This window comes from Haliaeetus leucocephalus, unplaced genomic scaffold, assembly GCF_000737465.1.
Source record: "Haliaeetus leucocephalus isolate CR32 unplaced genomic scaffold, Haliaeetus_leucocephalus-4.0 Scaffold830, whole genome shotgun sequence".
Taxonomy (NCBI): domain Eukaryota; kingdom Metazoa; phylum Chordata; class Aves; order Accipitriformes; family Accipitridae; genus Haliaeetus; species Haliaeetus leucocephalus.
This window is the reverse complement of record NW_010973266.1, coordinates 4,214,948-4,232,134: the sequence shown is the minus strand read 5'-3', so window position 1 is coordinate 4,232,134 and position 17,187 is coordinate 4,214,948. Positions and strand designations below refer to the sequence as shown.

General features: G+C 38.9%; 1 protein-coding gene across 2 annotated transcripts in view; it reads left to right on the top strand.

Annotated features, from left to right (window-relative positions):
* Positions 1-326: 326 nt before the first annotated feature.
* ZRANB1 (zinc finger, RAN-binding domain containing 1) overlaps positions 327-17,187 on the top strand; it is a 31,063-nt gene continuing 14,202 nt past the window's right edge. Inside the window, exons 1-4 of one of the 2 annotated variants that reach the window (XM_010581980.1) lie at positions 327-427; positions 1,198-2,048; positions 14,319-14,506; positions 16,123-16,276. In XM_010581980.1, the coding sequence (XP_010580282.1) occupies positions 1,235-2,048; positions 14,319-14,506; positions 16,123-16,276 (1,156 nt within the window). In that variant the 5' untranslated portion in view covers positions 327-427; positions 1,198-1,234. Of the gene's footprint in view, positions 428-1,149; positions 2,049-14,318; positions 14,507-16,122; positions 16,277-17,187 lie in introns of both variants that reach the window. The other variant, XM_010581981.1, reaches the window with a different exon arrangement.

Genomic DNA, 17,187 nt, shown 5'->3' with positions numbered 1-17,187 from the left:
CCTCTATTATGCCTTCTACACAAAGCTTCTTTTTCCTTCCCCATCCGAAGTTTCAGATTGCAATAAGAGTGTTTATAGAGGTTCTGGTGTAAATTTGATGTTGCTTGGATCTAGTTCTTTTACTTCAGCAGATTGATCACTTGTATAGTGACTGGTTCTTTATAAATATTGGTTTATTTTCACCAGTCCGTATGTTAGTCTTAGCAGGTCATGACTGAGTTTAAACAAGTAAATTGGGATCAGAATAGGTGTGGCATTTAATAATTAACTTTCTGGTTACTCAGGTCCAGTAGGAAACCTATAATGAGTCTGTTTTCATTTTGTTTACAGGAATAGTTATCTGCTTAGTCTCACCCTTCATATTTGCAATCTGAGGAAAAGGTCTGAGCCAGCATGAAGACAGAATCCCATCTTCATTAGAGAAAAAGTGAGTTGGAATTGGATTGAAATCTGGATTTGTAGAATGAAAATACTATGTTAGCTTGTCAATGCACACAGCTTGTGCTTGCTTTCAAGTGGTATTTTAACTTTGTAACACTACTGTTATGAGTCATGTCCAATCAAGGCCGCCTCTTGGTTAAGCACATGTATAAAATTTTCAAATCTATGTATTTTATGTAAACTCCTACACCCCACTCTTCTGAAAGAACTGCTCACTCATTGTATAACTGCCCACCTGATATAGTCCTCCTTCCTTCCAGATCCTGTGAGCTCTTGTAATAGGCCTTGCAGGAACTAGACTTTGTGTTCCTTTTCTTGTACTGCTGTATTCATATTGAGTTTTATTTTAACAATTTAATATTTGTGACTTGTTTCTGTAGCTGTACTGGTTTCTTCTCCAGTATTCTCAGTGCAAAATGTGTATCTGTTTTCTGAATTTGTTTTGGAAGCCTCTGTGCAAATTTAAGAAATTCCAGAAATGTAGGACTGAGTTTTCTTTTCATTTCTGCACTAGGAAATCCTGAATTCTGCATTTAAAATGCTGTTAGCTCAAGTCTTATTCTTTTCATAGTGGTTTTTCTCCCCCTAAATGTTCTAATAGTTTCAAGAAAAAAAAGATTGCCTGTTTGCCCAGCCTGATTTTTATATTTGGTGCAGTACACGTCAACTGGGTTAAATCTCATTTACTCTTTTTTTTTTTTGAAACAGAGCTCCTATGCAACCGTTGTGTACTAATGATGTATTCTGATTACTTAGCTTTCTGCCTGACGCAGTTCATTTCAAGAAGTGCACGATGACAGAGCGTGGAATTAAATGGGCTTGTGAGTATTGTACATATGAAAACTGGCCATCTGCAATCAAATGTACCATGTGTCGTGCTCAGAGACCTAGTGGAACAATTATCACAGAAGATCCATTTAAAAGTGGTTCAAGTGATATTGGTAGAGACTGGGATCCTACGAGCACTGAAGGAGGGAGCAGTCCTTTGATATGTCCAGATTCTAGTGCAAGACCAAGGGTTAAATCCTCTTACAGTATGGAAGGTGCAAATAAATGGTCATGCCACATGTGCACATACTTGAACTGGCCAAGAGCGATAAGGTGTACTCAGTGCTTGTCTCAACGTAGGACCAGGAGTCCCACAGAGTCTCCTCAGTCTTCAGGTTCTGGTTCAAGACCAGTCCCTTTTTCTGTTGATCCATGTGAGGAATATAATGACAGAAATAAACTAAACACAAGGGCTCAGCACTGGACTTGTTCTGTTTGTACATATGAAAACTGGGCGAAGGCCAAGAAATGTGTTGTATGTGATCATCCCAGACCTAACAACATAGAAGCAATAGAACTGGCAGACACAGAAGAGGCTTCTTCAATCATAAATGAGCAAGACAGAGCTCGATGGAGAGGAAGCTGTAGTAGTGGTAATAGCCAAAGAAGATCTCCACCTACAACCAAACGTGAATCTGATGTGAAAATGGACTTCCAAAGAATTGAATTGGCTGGAGCTGTTGGCAGCAAGGAAGAACTTGAAGTTGACTTCAAAAAACTAAAGCAAATAAAAAATAGAATGAAAAAGACTGACTGGCTGTTTCTAAATGCTTGCGTTGGTAAGTCATTTGCTGCTACCTTATACTGTTATGCCTGTAGTTAGGTATTTTGGGAGAATGAAGAATTAAACCATAAACTTGAAATTAGATTTCAAACCAGCTTTTTTTTAATCTCTGCATTTTAATTTTAAAAAGTAAACCAAATGTAGAAGTTCCTGAAATGGCACCTGCTAAGAGAGGGTGCAGATTTTGTCCATAATCTGAACATGTTTCCCAACTATGCTCAGACTTTTTTGACCTTTTGTAGAAATGGATATCCTTGTAACCAAATCCTGTTGTTCTATGTAGTCGTCAAAAGATGGAAAAATTACAAAACCAGTCTACAGAACAACGTAATGCATATAGCACTGTAAAAAATGCCATTACTGGATAATTAAAATTACTCTTCTTTTTGCTATGGGAAGATATGCTAGTAGAATCAGCAGCTGCAGCTTGGGAGTATTTGTAAACAGTGTAGAGCTTGCAACAGTACAAGATGCTCTGTCAGATGTTAAAAATAACACCAAAATATGTAGCTCCAAGAAACTGCATGTGTAATACTGACCTTGAAAGTAATAATGTTGTATTAATACGGATACTGTGTTGTAAATGTTTACAGGCTTTCTGAAAGTATTTTTGTAGTCAACTGCTTCAAAAAATTCAAATACCAATTTTGTTTTGTATTTTAGTGCTTTCCTAAGGAAATTCTGGATAATTCTCCCAGTGCTGTTAAAGAACAGAGACATGTGAGAGCAGGGTTTTCTTCAGTTATTGACCTTGTGAGTTAACTTTTGTGCTGTAACTTCCCAGAAGCAGATATCTTGTGCCCTAGCATACAAGCAGGTTAAACACTTGAAATACGCAACTATTTTTAGAGTAAAACACTTCATTTGAAACTCTGGCGCTACTGGTTTGTCTCGTACTGTTCCTTAATGTTTCATGAAGTCACTTCATGGTTATTATAACTGAAAAACTAATTTGTGGAGCTGCTTTATTTAATATATTTGATCGGGGTAAACGTTTTCATGGGTATCATGGGTTTGGTTTCTCTGAGCTAATAAATATTCCAGTTTATCTTTGTGTTGCGTGAATAATTGGACAAGCACATTTCCTTTTGAAAATAGTTAGATGCCTCAATATTTCCTGATACCTTCAGCTCTTTACATGCTAGCACATGTGCAGTGCTTTTTCCTTCTGAAATGAAGCAATTGAAATTCTGTATGGTATTTCGTAAGTTATTGAATACCCAAGATCAATTGTTGCAGGTCATTTCTGTGCCTTACAAGAGTCTATTTTGCATTCTGATAGCAATTGTATTAAATATTAGGGGTGTTTTTCCTCTGCTTTTTGAAAAGTGATTTTTTTTTTTTTTTTTTTTTTACTATTCCAATGTTACTTAAAATATTTCACACTTTCAGATTTAATCTGTGTGGGAATGGTTGTGTTTATGTTTAATAACGTGCGTTATGCAAGTATTTAATGTTGCTTGTGACTATACAGTTGTGCATGAAACTCAAAACTGTGTTAACAGAAGTTTTGTAAGGCAGTAATGATTTAGTTCTTTTCAAATGAAAATAGTTTGAAGGGATCTTGAGAAAGCCAGAATGCAAATGGAGTTGTGTGCCAATTTTTACTACTGTTCTGCTGAAAGATTTCATGGATTCCTTTCTGTAACTTAAACACTTACTATAGCTCAGCTTTTTAACTGAGGGGAAAAAAAGCAGCAACCAAAACCTGTTAATTATTACTCTTTCATTTTGGAATTTCACTTTGCATATCACAGCTGTCATATTTTTCCAAATATTCCTTGTAGCAGGAATAACCTTAGGAAGATTGATGAAAGCTTCATAGATTCTTTTGTGGTTGTCTCTGGATGTTTTGCAGAGTGTATCTGTATTGGAAAGGTATACCAGTTTAACGAGTAATTTTAAAAGCAATAAGCCACATTTATGCTGGTTGTTTTGTTGTCTTAGTGTGACATACTTAAAACAATTTAACTGTTAATTGAACAATTTTGCCTGAAGCATATGTTCTTACCATTGAAATCAACTGAGATATTGTGACTTAGTGAGTTACTGTTTGTTAGCCAGCTGGAGCTCTTGTGATCTTCTAGCTGAGCTGAACGCTTGTCAATCCTTAGCCAAATACAATTATAAAATAGGACAAGTTCATGTTAAATGTCAAGTAAGTTTTGTGAAAATTGATGGAATAAGAGTTGGTATGTAGTCTGTTACCGTAGTCCAGCTGACAAGTGGTGGCTTGTTAGGATTCGGTAACTTCAGACTGCGCACCTCCAAGTTTAAGCTCAATCAGTTGTGGAGGGTCCATTTGCTTTGAGTCTATCTAGTGTGGGAGAGATATATCAGTTTCAAGTTTTTGGATATACAAAGCGTAGCCTTCCCTGAAGTTAAAGATTAGAGGAGCAAGAGTAGGAGTAATTCTTGGCAGAGTGGTTATTTTTTTTCTCTTAGAAGAAATTATGTTTTAGAAGCAAAATGTTTGATGCTTTAGGACAGCTTTTTAGTTGAACTCTCTCTTTGCATCTCAACTCGAGTATAAAATTTTTTACTAGATTTTAAATTTAATGTCAAGTTTCATTAAAAACATGTATCGGACTACTTTTTTTCCACATCTGTTCTTTTTAGCTGAAACAGAAGATAAACGTGTAGCTTGTGTGGATTTAGAAAGTACCTCTGTGTGCATGTTTGTGGGCTTTTTTGTTTTGTTGGAGACATCCATTAATGTTCTGCCCACCTCAGTAAGTAAACATGCCATCGAGGCTTCTATTCCTTGCAAATCTAGACTGTACAAAATGTGATGACTGCAAATCTTGCATTTCAGCATGAATAGTTTCCTTGATAGAAGGTATTCTTTCTGAATCAGAAGGATTAGTGGCATTACCCCTTTCAAACTCTGCGCGTGAATATACTTGAATGTTATTTTTGTTATTGACTGTTTTTTTGCAGCGTGGATGTATTCATCAAATGATCCTGTCTCAAAAGGATGAGACTTTAGAACTGATTGTTTGGTTAAAATTTATTAAAATCAAACCAGAACATCTAGTAAGCATGGCCGGTGAATGACATGACTTCCTACAAATGCCAGTTTGAATTACAATGAGAAATTACAAATGGCTTCTGCAAGGACACCAATGCTTTCTGCTGTACTGGCCTAGTACAAGGTTAATGTGAAGTCCAAGGTACTCTCATTTCTTGGGGGGGGAAGCTAACGTATATTTAAAATTAAGCTCCATTGTCTTTTATGTAACTCATGGTTATCTATGCCAAAGAGACTGTAAGAGAGGTTTGGTGGCCTGTGGGACATAAGGAATCTGATGTGCAAGAAGAGCAGTACTGATGTGGGGCCTGGTGAAGCTGGTTACAGCTGGCTGTGGATTTAAGTAGTACAAATGGATGAAGATGATCATGACTATAAAGTCTTTCTAGTGTTCAGAGTTTGCTTGGGGCTCACACTTCAGAACTTGCTGAATCTTCCCCTCTCCTGGCACTTCAGGGCTGGATTTTACAGTGGTGCTAGCAGAGTGTGTTGCAGGGCACTGCTGAGGATCCTTGGGTTGTGTGTTTAACTCCTGAGCTTGAACTGTAGCCAGCAGATTAAAAGTAAACTGCATTTCTTCTCCTTTTCCTTTCTCCTCCAAACCTGCTTATTAACTGCTGCAAGAGAGCATGTTCTTGTCTTTTGATTCAGGTCAGCAAGGTAGCTACTACTGTCAATGGGCTAGACTTCCCCTGCTGGGGATGGTGGCTCTGGAACCAAGTAGACACGCATTCCTCTTAGCCCTGTGAAAGAAACAAGTAAGACCGTGTTTCTTAAACAAATCCAAAATATTTAGAACAATCTGTTTTGCAGTACATCCTTAAAAGGACTGTTAGTTCATTCCTGGTACTCCTACATATGTGTCTGCTTAGTTTTTCCTTTGTCAACTACTTTATCTCTCTTACAGGTTTGTTTTTTTTTTTCCTTTGTCCTTTTCTCCCTTCAGTTTTCTGAAATAGTGCCAAATGTGTTACCCAAGCACTCAGAAACCCTGTGCGAAGGGAGAGTTGTTCTGTCCACATTTAGGTATGAAGTTGGCTGGGCAGTGTCCCAGACTGTTCTGCAGCTACAGGAGAGATGGCAGCCACCTCCTGCTCTGTGTATTGCAGAGCATGTGGCTCTTCACTGACAGTAAAAGCAGCCTGAAGGGACTGATGTACCAAGACACTTTCAGCTGGCACTGCTGCCCAAAGTAGTCCTCCTAGCTGCTTGTTTCTGTCCTCCTGGTGTGTTTGCATGCCAGCATACAGTGAGATGCATCTGGAAACTAATCTTGCTGAAAATGAAGCTTGCTAAGCTTGGTTAGGGGATATTTTTGTGGGGGGGTGTGGTGGTGGTTTTGTTTGTTGGTTTTGCTGTTTTAGTAAACCCAGACTGGTTTCCACTGTACGGCTAAACCTTGATGGGGCTGTTTATGCTGTAATAAGGGAGTGGGAGGTGTATGGGTAGGAACAAGCTGCTGGAGGTGGGGAAGCGTCATGCTCCATTCCTTGCTGGAGTCGGTTCAGGCTAGCTTGAACTGTTTAGGGAAGTATAGCAAGAATTAGTCACTGACAGGTGTTTACCTGCCACGCTGGCCTTGGCTAAATATGGCAAACAGTGCCTGTTGGGATGGTTGCAGGGGAAGAGTCCCTGGTATGAGCTGTACAGCCTGGCTTCCTTCCTCCATTCCTTTGTGATACTGGGAAGCACGGTGTGGCATACTTGCCTTCTGTGCCAGGTAACAGTGACGCAAGCTTACAACTTTGACCTGGGTAAGAAATCTTGTATTGTCGTCTGTGTCCTATATATATATTCTATCATACTTATATTTGTTTGTGTGTGTGTGTGTATATCTTTCAGAGTAGGTAAAACTCTGCATTCTTTACTCCTTGGTAGAAGATCTTAACTCCTGAAACACTTTTATTTTGGTCTCTTGACCAATTTTTTTAAATGCTTGGTGATGCTTTATGCTAAAAATAATTGAATAAATGATCAAGTTAAAAATAGTTACTTAAATTTACCTTGGAAGCATTGATGGTTAACTTTAATACAATTCACAATTTTCCACTGTCCAGCCTCCTTTTAGGGTGCAACCCTGCAAGCAACTGACCAGCTGTTAATGCAACAAGGGGCGTGGATGATAGGAGAGGGGATAAGGACATCTTTCAGCAGTTCTTCTTGCATGTATGCTGCTTTGTCCTGTAATGATATGTTAGAAACATGCTACATGGGCTGTATGTAGGGGTAAGAGCTGTTTACGTGGGAAAAAAATAGGTGATCGTCATACTCGCATGCATTGGATGGCTTCAGGTTTAAGGTACATATTTTCTTGGAAGTTACTTATTTTTAAGCTGATGCAAGTTGCTGAGCTTGATGAATTTAAAAAATTTAGTGTACAGAAGGTTCTGTCTCAAGCTGTCATTACCTAGAGACCGATCTGCTGTTGATCACATGGTAATACTAACAAGGGAGATCCTGGAAATGAAGAGAAAGAGGAGAATGAGCAGAAGGGTGTGGTTAGAGGCCCATAAAGATTTTTCAGACAGTCCTTCTCTTTTGTATTAATTGATGTGTCATATTTGCTTGCGAAGGAGTTCTTCCTCTAAGAGGAGGAACTCTTCTCAGACTGAATGGTATTGGTGCTCAAAGTGCTGAAATGGTGGAGTAGTTATTATCAATAAAACTTCCTTTATGACCACCTGATGCGCCCCTGGTGAATAGTTGGAAGAGGGTGAGGGCAGAGCTCCAGAGAATGCTACAGCTTGTGTGGTCAAACCGCAGGTCCTCAGCACTCTCAATGCCTAGAGGAACAGTAAGATTTTTAGCAAGTATCAGAATTAGTTTTTAATGGGTCAGTTGATCAGTCCCTCACTTGCTGGAAGGTCACCTTGGCACTTAAACCAATCTTAGGATCAGTTGTTAGATGAGTAAGTGAGAGCATATGTATGATGTAGACCACTTGCAATTGTATCTGTAGCAGAAGAGAAGCAGCACAGGGCTCTGTGTTTCTGACCTGGTGTATGTTACAGAGGGATCTGTCTCTGCTTCTGACTTCTAAAATGCATCATATGGTTGGGTGAGAAATCTGCCTTCTATTACCAAGCAGTTCAAGGAATAGTGAAGTTGATTACTATTGTCCCACATGTGAGGCACAATGACCTCCTTAAGATTAAGTGTTTCCTTTTGTAGTCTACTCAGATGTGAGAACACATTGTTTACTGTGGCATTGCTACCTCCTTGAATCAAAGAAATCTCGAATCTTTGGGTGGTTCTTTAGGTATTTTATCTAAACAGGCATCTTTACACTCTTCCATTAATTTAGCAAAAAAATGTATTTATTTTAGCAGGTATATTGTTGAAATTAATTCTCTTTGTTTTTTCTTGTTTCATTTCAGCTTAATCCTGTTCAGCCTTTTCAAAGATTTAGAATGCCTGCCCTGTAGTTTATGCAAGACTGCATATGTGCCTTTTCTAGAGTGATGCTTTTACATTTTTTGAGGATCAGGAGCCTACTGCAGAATCAGCTACTGTAGGCTGTGTGATCCCCTGCTTTTTGCTGCTCTGCAATTACTCATTTGTCTCCACAGCAGTTCTACTGAGGTATTGTTGCGGAACCTTTAACTACATTGACAGCAAACGTGGTTGAAGTGAGGGTTGCTATTCTCTGTTCTTACTTGCTTTTAGTCTCTCTCGCTGCGTTATTTAAACCTTGCTGCTGTTGGGAGCCGTTTGTGGAGCTGGCGAGCCCTTGTCCTGACCTGCGAAGGCAGTGCTGCTGCCCAGTTCTGTCTCCCCCAGCCTCTCTGCTGCCCCATAGATAAATGGCAGAACGGCATCAGTCTATTTGAAAGAATTTGCCTATTTCATTTGCAAGTTGTGCCAGCCAGTGCGCTCTAGAAGTATCAGACAGATACTGAAGTAAATAAAGGCTGCTGCTATAGTATTTTCTCTGGAAACTTTTACATCTGGCTGTTCTGAAGTCGTTGGGACTGTGCAATTAGGGCAAATGGGATTTAGTTTTCTAGATATGCCTGTAAGCTCTTGCGTATTTTCCAAGTTTACTTAGCTGCACTAAACCCTATAAATATTTACATGTTCTAAAGAATAAACTTAATAGCACCTTAGCTGAAGTAGTTTGGTTGTAGCAGCTAGGCTAATTATGGGCTTAGTTAATATGAGCAAAGGTAGTACTGATATCTAATAAAGAAGATAGTTGTAACAGTTGTAGCAGGAAAAATACAGAATCAAGATGGTACAAATAGTTGTTATTGGGTGATTAGTGTTTTTTAAATTTAGTCTTATTTAAATAACTTATTCTCTATCATGTGTCTTCTCAAGTATACTGAGATTGCATATCCCTGATCTGTGCTATCTAAGAGTCAGGGCTTTGCTAGAAAGAAAAAACCTTGGCTCTCAGTGCTGTGAAAGAATATTCCAGTAAGAGGAAATGCCTGAATTGCAAATGGGAACACAGTTGAACCTATAAACACAGAATATTAACTTGCACTTGTATTTTCTCATGACGTGGGTGCAGCACTTGGTGTTTTGTCCTGTCACTTGGGATGTCAGGCTATAGTCGTGTGTTTGTGCATTAAGCAAAGCAAAACTTGTTGGGACACACACACAGTCTGGCATCTTCAGTCGCAACACTAAACTAACATTTCTGGAGTCCACTTCAAAGAAAAGCTGTTCGTGCTGTCGATCAGAAGTAGATGTTGAGTCATAAATATCTGTTTGCATTTGTGCGGTGCTTGTAGCTAATCGGGAGTTATGCCCTTGCAAGAGGTCTAGCTGCTGGAGCACTCAGGGGTGCTGTGTGAACAATCTTAAGGCAAATGCCCCTCTTCCTTTTGACATTTTAACAGTCTGAGGAATGCAGTGGGTGTCAGTGGGGAATAATCCAACTGGCATGCCACTGTGTCAGAACACGATTCAGAAGCTGCTTGTGTAAGTAATCAGGCACTTGTGTGTTATGAAATGTAGTGAATTATAACATCAGTAAATATTTCTGTAATATTTCTTGTAAATAGTGTTTTGTTAAGCTTTATTTAAATAGACTTAATGAATTGGAGGCTCTCATTCATCTGACAGAAATCAAAGCCATTGTAGGAATGTGCCTCCTATTGTCAATAAAAGCATATTCAGACTTCATTTTGGAGTGGTGATACTGAATTTAGGAATTGCAGGCAGTTCTTCTGAATGTTGCCTGTAGGCAAGTTTACCCCATAGTTTTGGGGCAAGATTTGTGTTTTCTGATTCAGATTTCTGGGAATCTGCCTGTTATTACTGTATTTTTGCTCAGTGTTCACTGCAGCCTTCGATTCTACTGACTGGCACTGTAAGCAGGCTGGCACCTGCCGAGCTGTCAGGAATTCTCCCTGTTCTTTTGAAGCAGCTAAAACGGAGTAGATATTTGGGAGATTGGGTAAAGAGAAATTTGGACCTCTCTTGCTGTGGCTAAGAGGGGCCAAAGAGGCTTGTAGTGACCATAGAACATCGGCCCTGCAGTAGTGATGCTCTGGGTACTTGGGTCATAGTTATTTCAATGCAGGTTAGTAGCAGACATTAGAGCATGCAGCAGGTTTGCAAGAGGAAGCTGCTTATAAGGATATAGGCTTGTAGTGGTCTCTGCACAAAACATTATGCAGAATGAGCCCTGTATGGTTTGATTTTGTGTGTCATGTTTATCTGTTGAGACTCTGTTACAAAACAGAGTTAGTGCACCCAGAAGTGAGTTTGTCTGGACTTGATGTAAAAATTTCTTGATGCTTCCCTCCTCCGCCCACCCCCCAGATAATCCAAACAGCCAAGTGACTAAAGAATAGAGGATGACGAGATATGATGCATGCACATAGTTACAGCACCATCCCTCCATGAGCTGTAACTGTGCTAGACTGATGTATCATTTAGCACACCATCACTGTTCTTCACTTCTAGATAAAGTATTGCCAACCGTATACCTAAACCACATTTACTGTCTCCATTTTTTTAAATAAGGCCTAGAAAGCATACACAGTTTGCCTGGTTTTGATGTATGTGTTGATCTTTACTTAAACTTCATCAGTGAAGTTTAAAAATGTACTTTTAAATGACAGCTTGTATAACAATTTTAGTAATTAATTCTAGGACATGGGGCTTTTAGGAATGTCAAGTATTGCAAGACGTGGGAATAAACTGCAAGAACTGGCAGTACTGCATACAGCACATGTCACTGATTGGATCCTTACTGCAGCTTGTAGTAGTTAGTGCTTGAAGGCATTGCCAAACCTCACATGGCTGCCTCTCAGCATCAGTCTTAGACCTCAGTTGTTGCTGAGGTTTGATTAAGAGTGGGATGATAATAAGTTGCCTTAGCAGCTGAGGGTGGGGGACTAAAAGAATAATTACAAATATGAATTGACTGGGCACTGACTTAAGGCTGTAGTAGCATGTACTACTGTGTAGTGTGTACTTGATAGATTGGCCAGCTGGAACTGTTACGATGATTTGGGTCTGATCATCTGTCATCAAAAGATCATTTTGGGGATGTTTGTTTGAATTTTGAAATTAGTCTGGGATAGTTGGATTGTCAGAGTGGCTACCTACCGGTCTTGGGTGGTCTTTGGTACGTTTGTCATTGGGTGGTGTGGTGGAAGGTACAGATATGGTAGCAAGAATCTTTTTGGTGTCAATAGAAGTGGTTAAAATATAAAAGGGTATGAAGTAGCTATTTGTCTTTAACAAAATGTCTTTCCTAAATTAATAAAATAATAAAAAATTAGGGATGTCATAAGATAGCAGCGAATCTGCTCTTCTATCAAGATTCTTCTTTCCCTGTGGATTCTTGGGTTTGCTAACAGGTGATCTTGTGCCAAAGCTGTAGTGTAACTTGTTTTAAGAGGATGGGTCATGAGAAATTGTCTGACTTTGATGTCTATGTATACATACATATCTACACACAAAAAAAATCCCCCAAACCCCAGTAAGTCAGTTTGCTGCATTTGGTTGGAATGAGATATCACAAGCAGCCTTCGTATTGCCTTATCAGTGGCATAAATGTGATTGCAAGGAAATAAAATGCTACACTTGGCATTCTTGTTATGGATACAGCATATATTGACAAAACTGTACCTTTTGCTTTGGTATGTTTTAATTCCACCCAGAAGTGGAAATGTTGCAACAGGAGCACAGCTATGTTGCTCACATCCTGTATTGCATTCCTTTGATGCATCTTTGGAGAACATCTTGAAAACCAGTGAATTTTCAGTGTTTGTTTCCCTTCACTGAAGTAGCTTTTCTCCATCAGTAGCAGCTCCTTTCTTTAAAAGAAAATACTTTTTCATCAGCAAAGGTCTAACTTGGGGAACAAGAACTAAAATTGGACAGACAAAACTCATGTCTAACGAGTTCTTTAGCTCATCTGGGGTGAATATGCAGGCAAGCGCTTAAGGAGAATTAGACGTTAATGCTGGAGTGGAGTGGGAATGTTTTCCTGTACAGGCAGACCAGAAACATGCATGAGAAAACTTAGAAATTGTTGCCCTGTATTGTTTTCATTCTGCCCTGGCCTGTTAGGACTTTTGAGTCCTTGATGAATGGGTAGATGTTGTACAACTGAAATTTACAGTTGAGTTTGTATTCTGGAACTTCTCTGCGTTAGACTACTGTTGAAATGAATAATCTTAACTTTCATCTGTAGAGGCTTACTAAGCAGAGCTGATAACTTTGTAGAGAAATGTCTTGCACTGATAATCCGTCCCTCTCCCCCCCATGTTTCTTCTGAAAGCTTTGTAATCTCAATATTAAAAATGATAGACTTTTGGCAGAGCTAAGAATGCTTTCCTAAATCCTGGATTAACCAGTAACCCAGCAGTTAGTGTGCTCTTCTGGTAGTAGGCAGTTCCATTTGTTGTGTTGGGTTTTTTGATTTTTGGTGGGTTTTTTGGTTGTTCAGGGGTTTTTTGTTGTTTGGGGTATGGGGGTTTTTGGTTTTTGGGGGTCATTTTTTTTGTGGTTGGGTTTGGGGGGTTTTTTTTGTCTATTGTTTGAATATTAGTCCTGAATGGCAGTGAGTGCCTGATTGAGACTTACCTCTTACTTACCTCTTTCCTTTCTGATCAGTTTTTGAGTCTTGGTAAGCAAATTGAGTGAAGGATAGACTTGAGTCTCAATTTCCAGCCTCATGGCCTCTACTCAACTGCTGACTCTCAGGAGTTGGCAAGAAGGTTTAGCTACAGAAAATAGGGGAGAGGGTTTTCTCGTTTCTGTGATCTGTACTCTTCTGTTGTTGAGCTGCTGCAAATAGGGCTGCTTCTCAATAGTGAAGTAGAAGTATTCTGTTTACTTCTCTATTAAAGATGGCTTTAAGATCACTTTTGTTTCCTCAATACACTGTTCTCTTATGAAGCATATCTCTAAAATAGAATCTTTATATTTGAAGGGATTTCTAAATTTAGGAAGTCTTATATTGGAACTGATACTGTTAACACCACCACATCTTGTTGATGGTGTATTCTGATAATTGCAGCTAAGGAATGCTTTTAGCATGAATGGTCTTGATATGAAGCATGATACAGAAGTTAGAGATTCCTAGGGACTTGAGACATTTGGGTTCCCCCCTCCTTCATCTTGCTTTAGAAAGTACACACTGTGTGTGTGTGTATAATTTCTCTTTAATTCGGTTTTAATAGAGTATCCTGAATGATAACTGCGTGAGTTCAATTAGTAGCAGAGATGGTGAGCTGAAGAGAAACTTTGTGCTCTGTACCCTCTTCCAACACTGTTTTAAACCATACTCAGATGAAAGAAAAAACACTTGTTCCAAAACCCTTTTAATAGATCTGTTTCTTAGATCCAGTAGTTTGTTTTTAAGATATGTTAAAAGGGAAGACATAATAATCAAACTGATCTCTGTAATATGAATGAATGACTTTCCTTTAGTACTGCTGATCAAATGAAACGCTAGCGAGTGTGTTATACCAGGTATTTCATCAAGGGTCCTCAGCACCACTTCATAGCTGTCTTTTGATCTGCCATGTCTTCCAACTAGTTTGGCTAGTGGAAATGCTCTAGGAGGTGAGGTAAGTGTAAATATTTTGTAGTCTTATGTTTAAAAAAAGAAATAAAAATTTGCAAGTTTCTTCGTATGCAGTTGATCTTCATATGTTAGGTCTGTATCAGAATAGGTAAACTGTGTTAAATAAGACAGCTCGATCCAGAATGGCTCATTCACTAGCTAAAACGAATTGTATTTATTTATTTTTTTTCCTTCAGGAGTTGTAGAAGGTGATTTAGCTGCTGTTGAAGCTTACAAGTCATCAGGAGGAGATATTGCCCGCCAGCTTACTGCAGATGAAGTACGCCTGTTAAATCGCCCTTCTGCTTTTGATGTTGGGTACACACTTGTACATCTGGCAATACGCTTTCAGAGACAAGATATGCTAGCAATTTTGCTTACGGAGGTGAGTTACTTTGGCCCTTGAGTAGATTGAATGGGAACTTTATGTAACTGCGCCATTGTTTGCAGCCAGTGACATGTAACTTTACTTGCTAGAAGATAGAGGCTGATATTGTTAGAATACATGAATTGCTGCTTTGTGCCTTTGTTGACATTTCTCCTTAAGAAGCGAGTTTACTTTAAGACTGTATGTATGTTGTGGTCTTGAGGATGTTCAGTTTTCTCATTAATGAGCAATCTTGGCACACATTCTGACCTTACTGGCAGTGGAGTGAGCTATTGTGAGGCTTCCTGTGCTTTGGGTGGGGGAGAGGAAATGCCCTGAAAGCAAAACCCTGAGATCAATGACAGCATAGTTTTTTCTGAGTTTTGTTAACGAATAAGTCTACCTGGTCGGTCTTCCCTGGTTTTCTTGGGAACTTCTCTCCCAGAGAAAGGCAAATTTCTTGCTTTGCAGAATTGCTGCATTTTTTCCCCGCCCTTTGCCCATTTTACAGACTGGTTGGTTCCTCTCTGTGGTCTCCTTGCTCTTGCATGTTCCACTTCCTTGTATATTTTTGTATGGTCCGCCTCACCTCTGGTGATCTTTGTCCACTGCCATATATGTCTTCTTACTAGGCCCATAAGTAATTCTGTTATCTTTTTTGTTTGTTTCCTTCATCTCAGATTTCTGGTTCCTCATCTGATCAGAGCCAAATTTTTATTTTGCCTCCTTCACTCTTTTGATGCTTAATGCAATTCTGAAAGCATGTGTTCCTGAGAAAAGTAGCATGCCTGAGAAGCTCAATAGGATGACAGAAAGCGTAGGGTTGAGTAATTAAAAAGACTAGATGAAGCAAGACAAATGTACCTAAAGCCTTGAGAAGACTATATATATATATGTGGCTAGTATCAGTAGTTTTGTGCTGCTTACATAGCTATCTGGGTGGAGTTACACGTTTAAAAACAAGTTAATTTGCTGAAATACTGTCTTACAGATTTTTCTGTTCGGTTTTGTTTCAGTTTCTAGGAATACTTACTCAACATACCATTTGTGAAAATGCTTAGTAGTGTTTGAGCCACAGTGGTACTTTCCTTTGCTAGGATATTAACTAGTGAAAATGTGTATGTTAAAGTTGTTTTTTTATGTATCTAGTGTCATCCCTGTGTCACTTGCCCTGTATCATTGAATGAGTTCCTGCTGCCAGTGATGATCTGGAGAAATTTAAGTATCTTAGCTTAGTATTTGGGAATATTCTTTGTAGGAAACTGTCTTGTGCTGTGGTAATGAAGTTCTTTGTTAAATGTACACTGGGCTCATGCATAAGTTAAGAGGTATGTTTCCTATTGTTATCTAGCTCTTATCTGTTTTTTTTTGGTTTCCTTTTCCTGCTGGAAGTGGTCACCTGTTAATTCACTTCTTCTATTTAAAGAGGTTTTTAACCAGCTTTATATTATCAGCTACATGACAAATGAGACATTAATTCATTGAGAGTCACTAAACATTTAATCTTTCAGGTTACCAATGTTTATGCTTCTATTGCATTACTTGCTAACAAAATGCTGTCCACTGGTGGTTATCACTCCCAAGTCTATTTAACTAGAAATAATACTGAGTGCAGTAACTGTGTTATGTTACAGGTATCGCAACATGCAGCGAAGTGCATTCCTGCCATGGTGTGTCCAGAGGTCACAGAACAAATTCGTCGTGAAATTGCTGCATCTCTTCATCAACGAAAGGGAGACTTTGCTTGCTATTTTCTGACTGACCTTGTAACGTTTACGTTACCTGCAGGTAGTTACGAAATTCTTCTTACTGATGGAAGAATTTTTTCTTTTTTTTTTTTTTTGGTCACCTAGTTGAGGATTGCTTGTTTTGGATGTATACTTTGACTTTCTGATGGTGGTGCTGTGTGTGTGTATAGGTCTTATTTGTGAAGTTTTAATAGCTTAGGTCAGGTTTAGTAGTTGAATTTGCTTATTAATATTCAGTATTTGCACACTTCAACCCATATGTTGTTCCTGTGAAGTGAACATCTGTTGTATACTTTAGACACAAGGAAATTTAAGAAAAGTGGTATATTCTAAGGAAAGGCTGCGTTTAAAGCTAAGATTGGAGCCCAGATGTTTCTGGGCTCTAAAATGACTTTTCGCATAGCTATGTTAGCTTTCAGTCCTTTCCGTTAAGGCCCAGAGCTGTTATTTGCATTTGTATGTGGTCATAGCAATAGCACTTTTTGAATACTATTGAGATACTCTGCAATCAAGAGAATGTTTGTTTACTAACAAAAAGCTATTAGAAGACTTTTAATCTTCAATAGCTGTTTCCTTTAATAGAAATGCTACCAGAGGTAAGAAAATGCATAGATGGAAACTGTACTAATCAGCAGATCTGTTTGTCTTTTTATGAAGCAGTAGCATTGTTAAGAATTGTATTTGGAACTTTTTTGGTTGAATGCTACCTCATCTCCTCCTCTTCAAAAAGTCTGGATAATAGTTGCCACTTGTATATCAACTATCTGTTTGAGAGGCTGTATTCAGTTGTATTCTGTGGGTCACATATGAGAGGCAGACAGCGTGGGTGTACAAAGTGTCTAGAGACTAACACTTCATTGCTGTTTGGGGGAGAGAAGCAACAGAAGAGTTTTGTAACACGGGTGAGAAATGTTGCTCTTGCCAGAACTGAGGAGTTTGTTCAGTATTTTC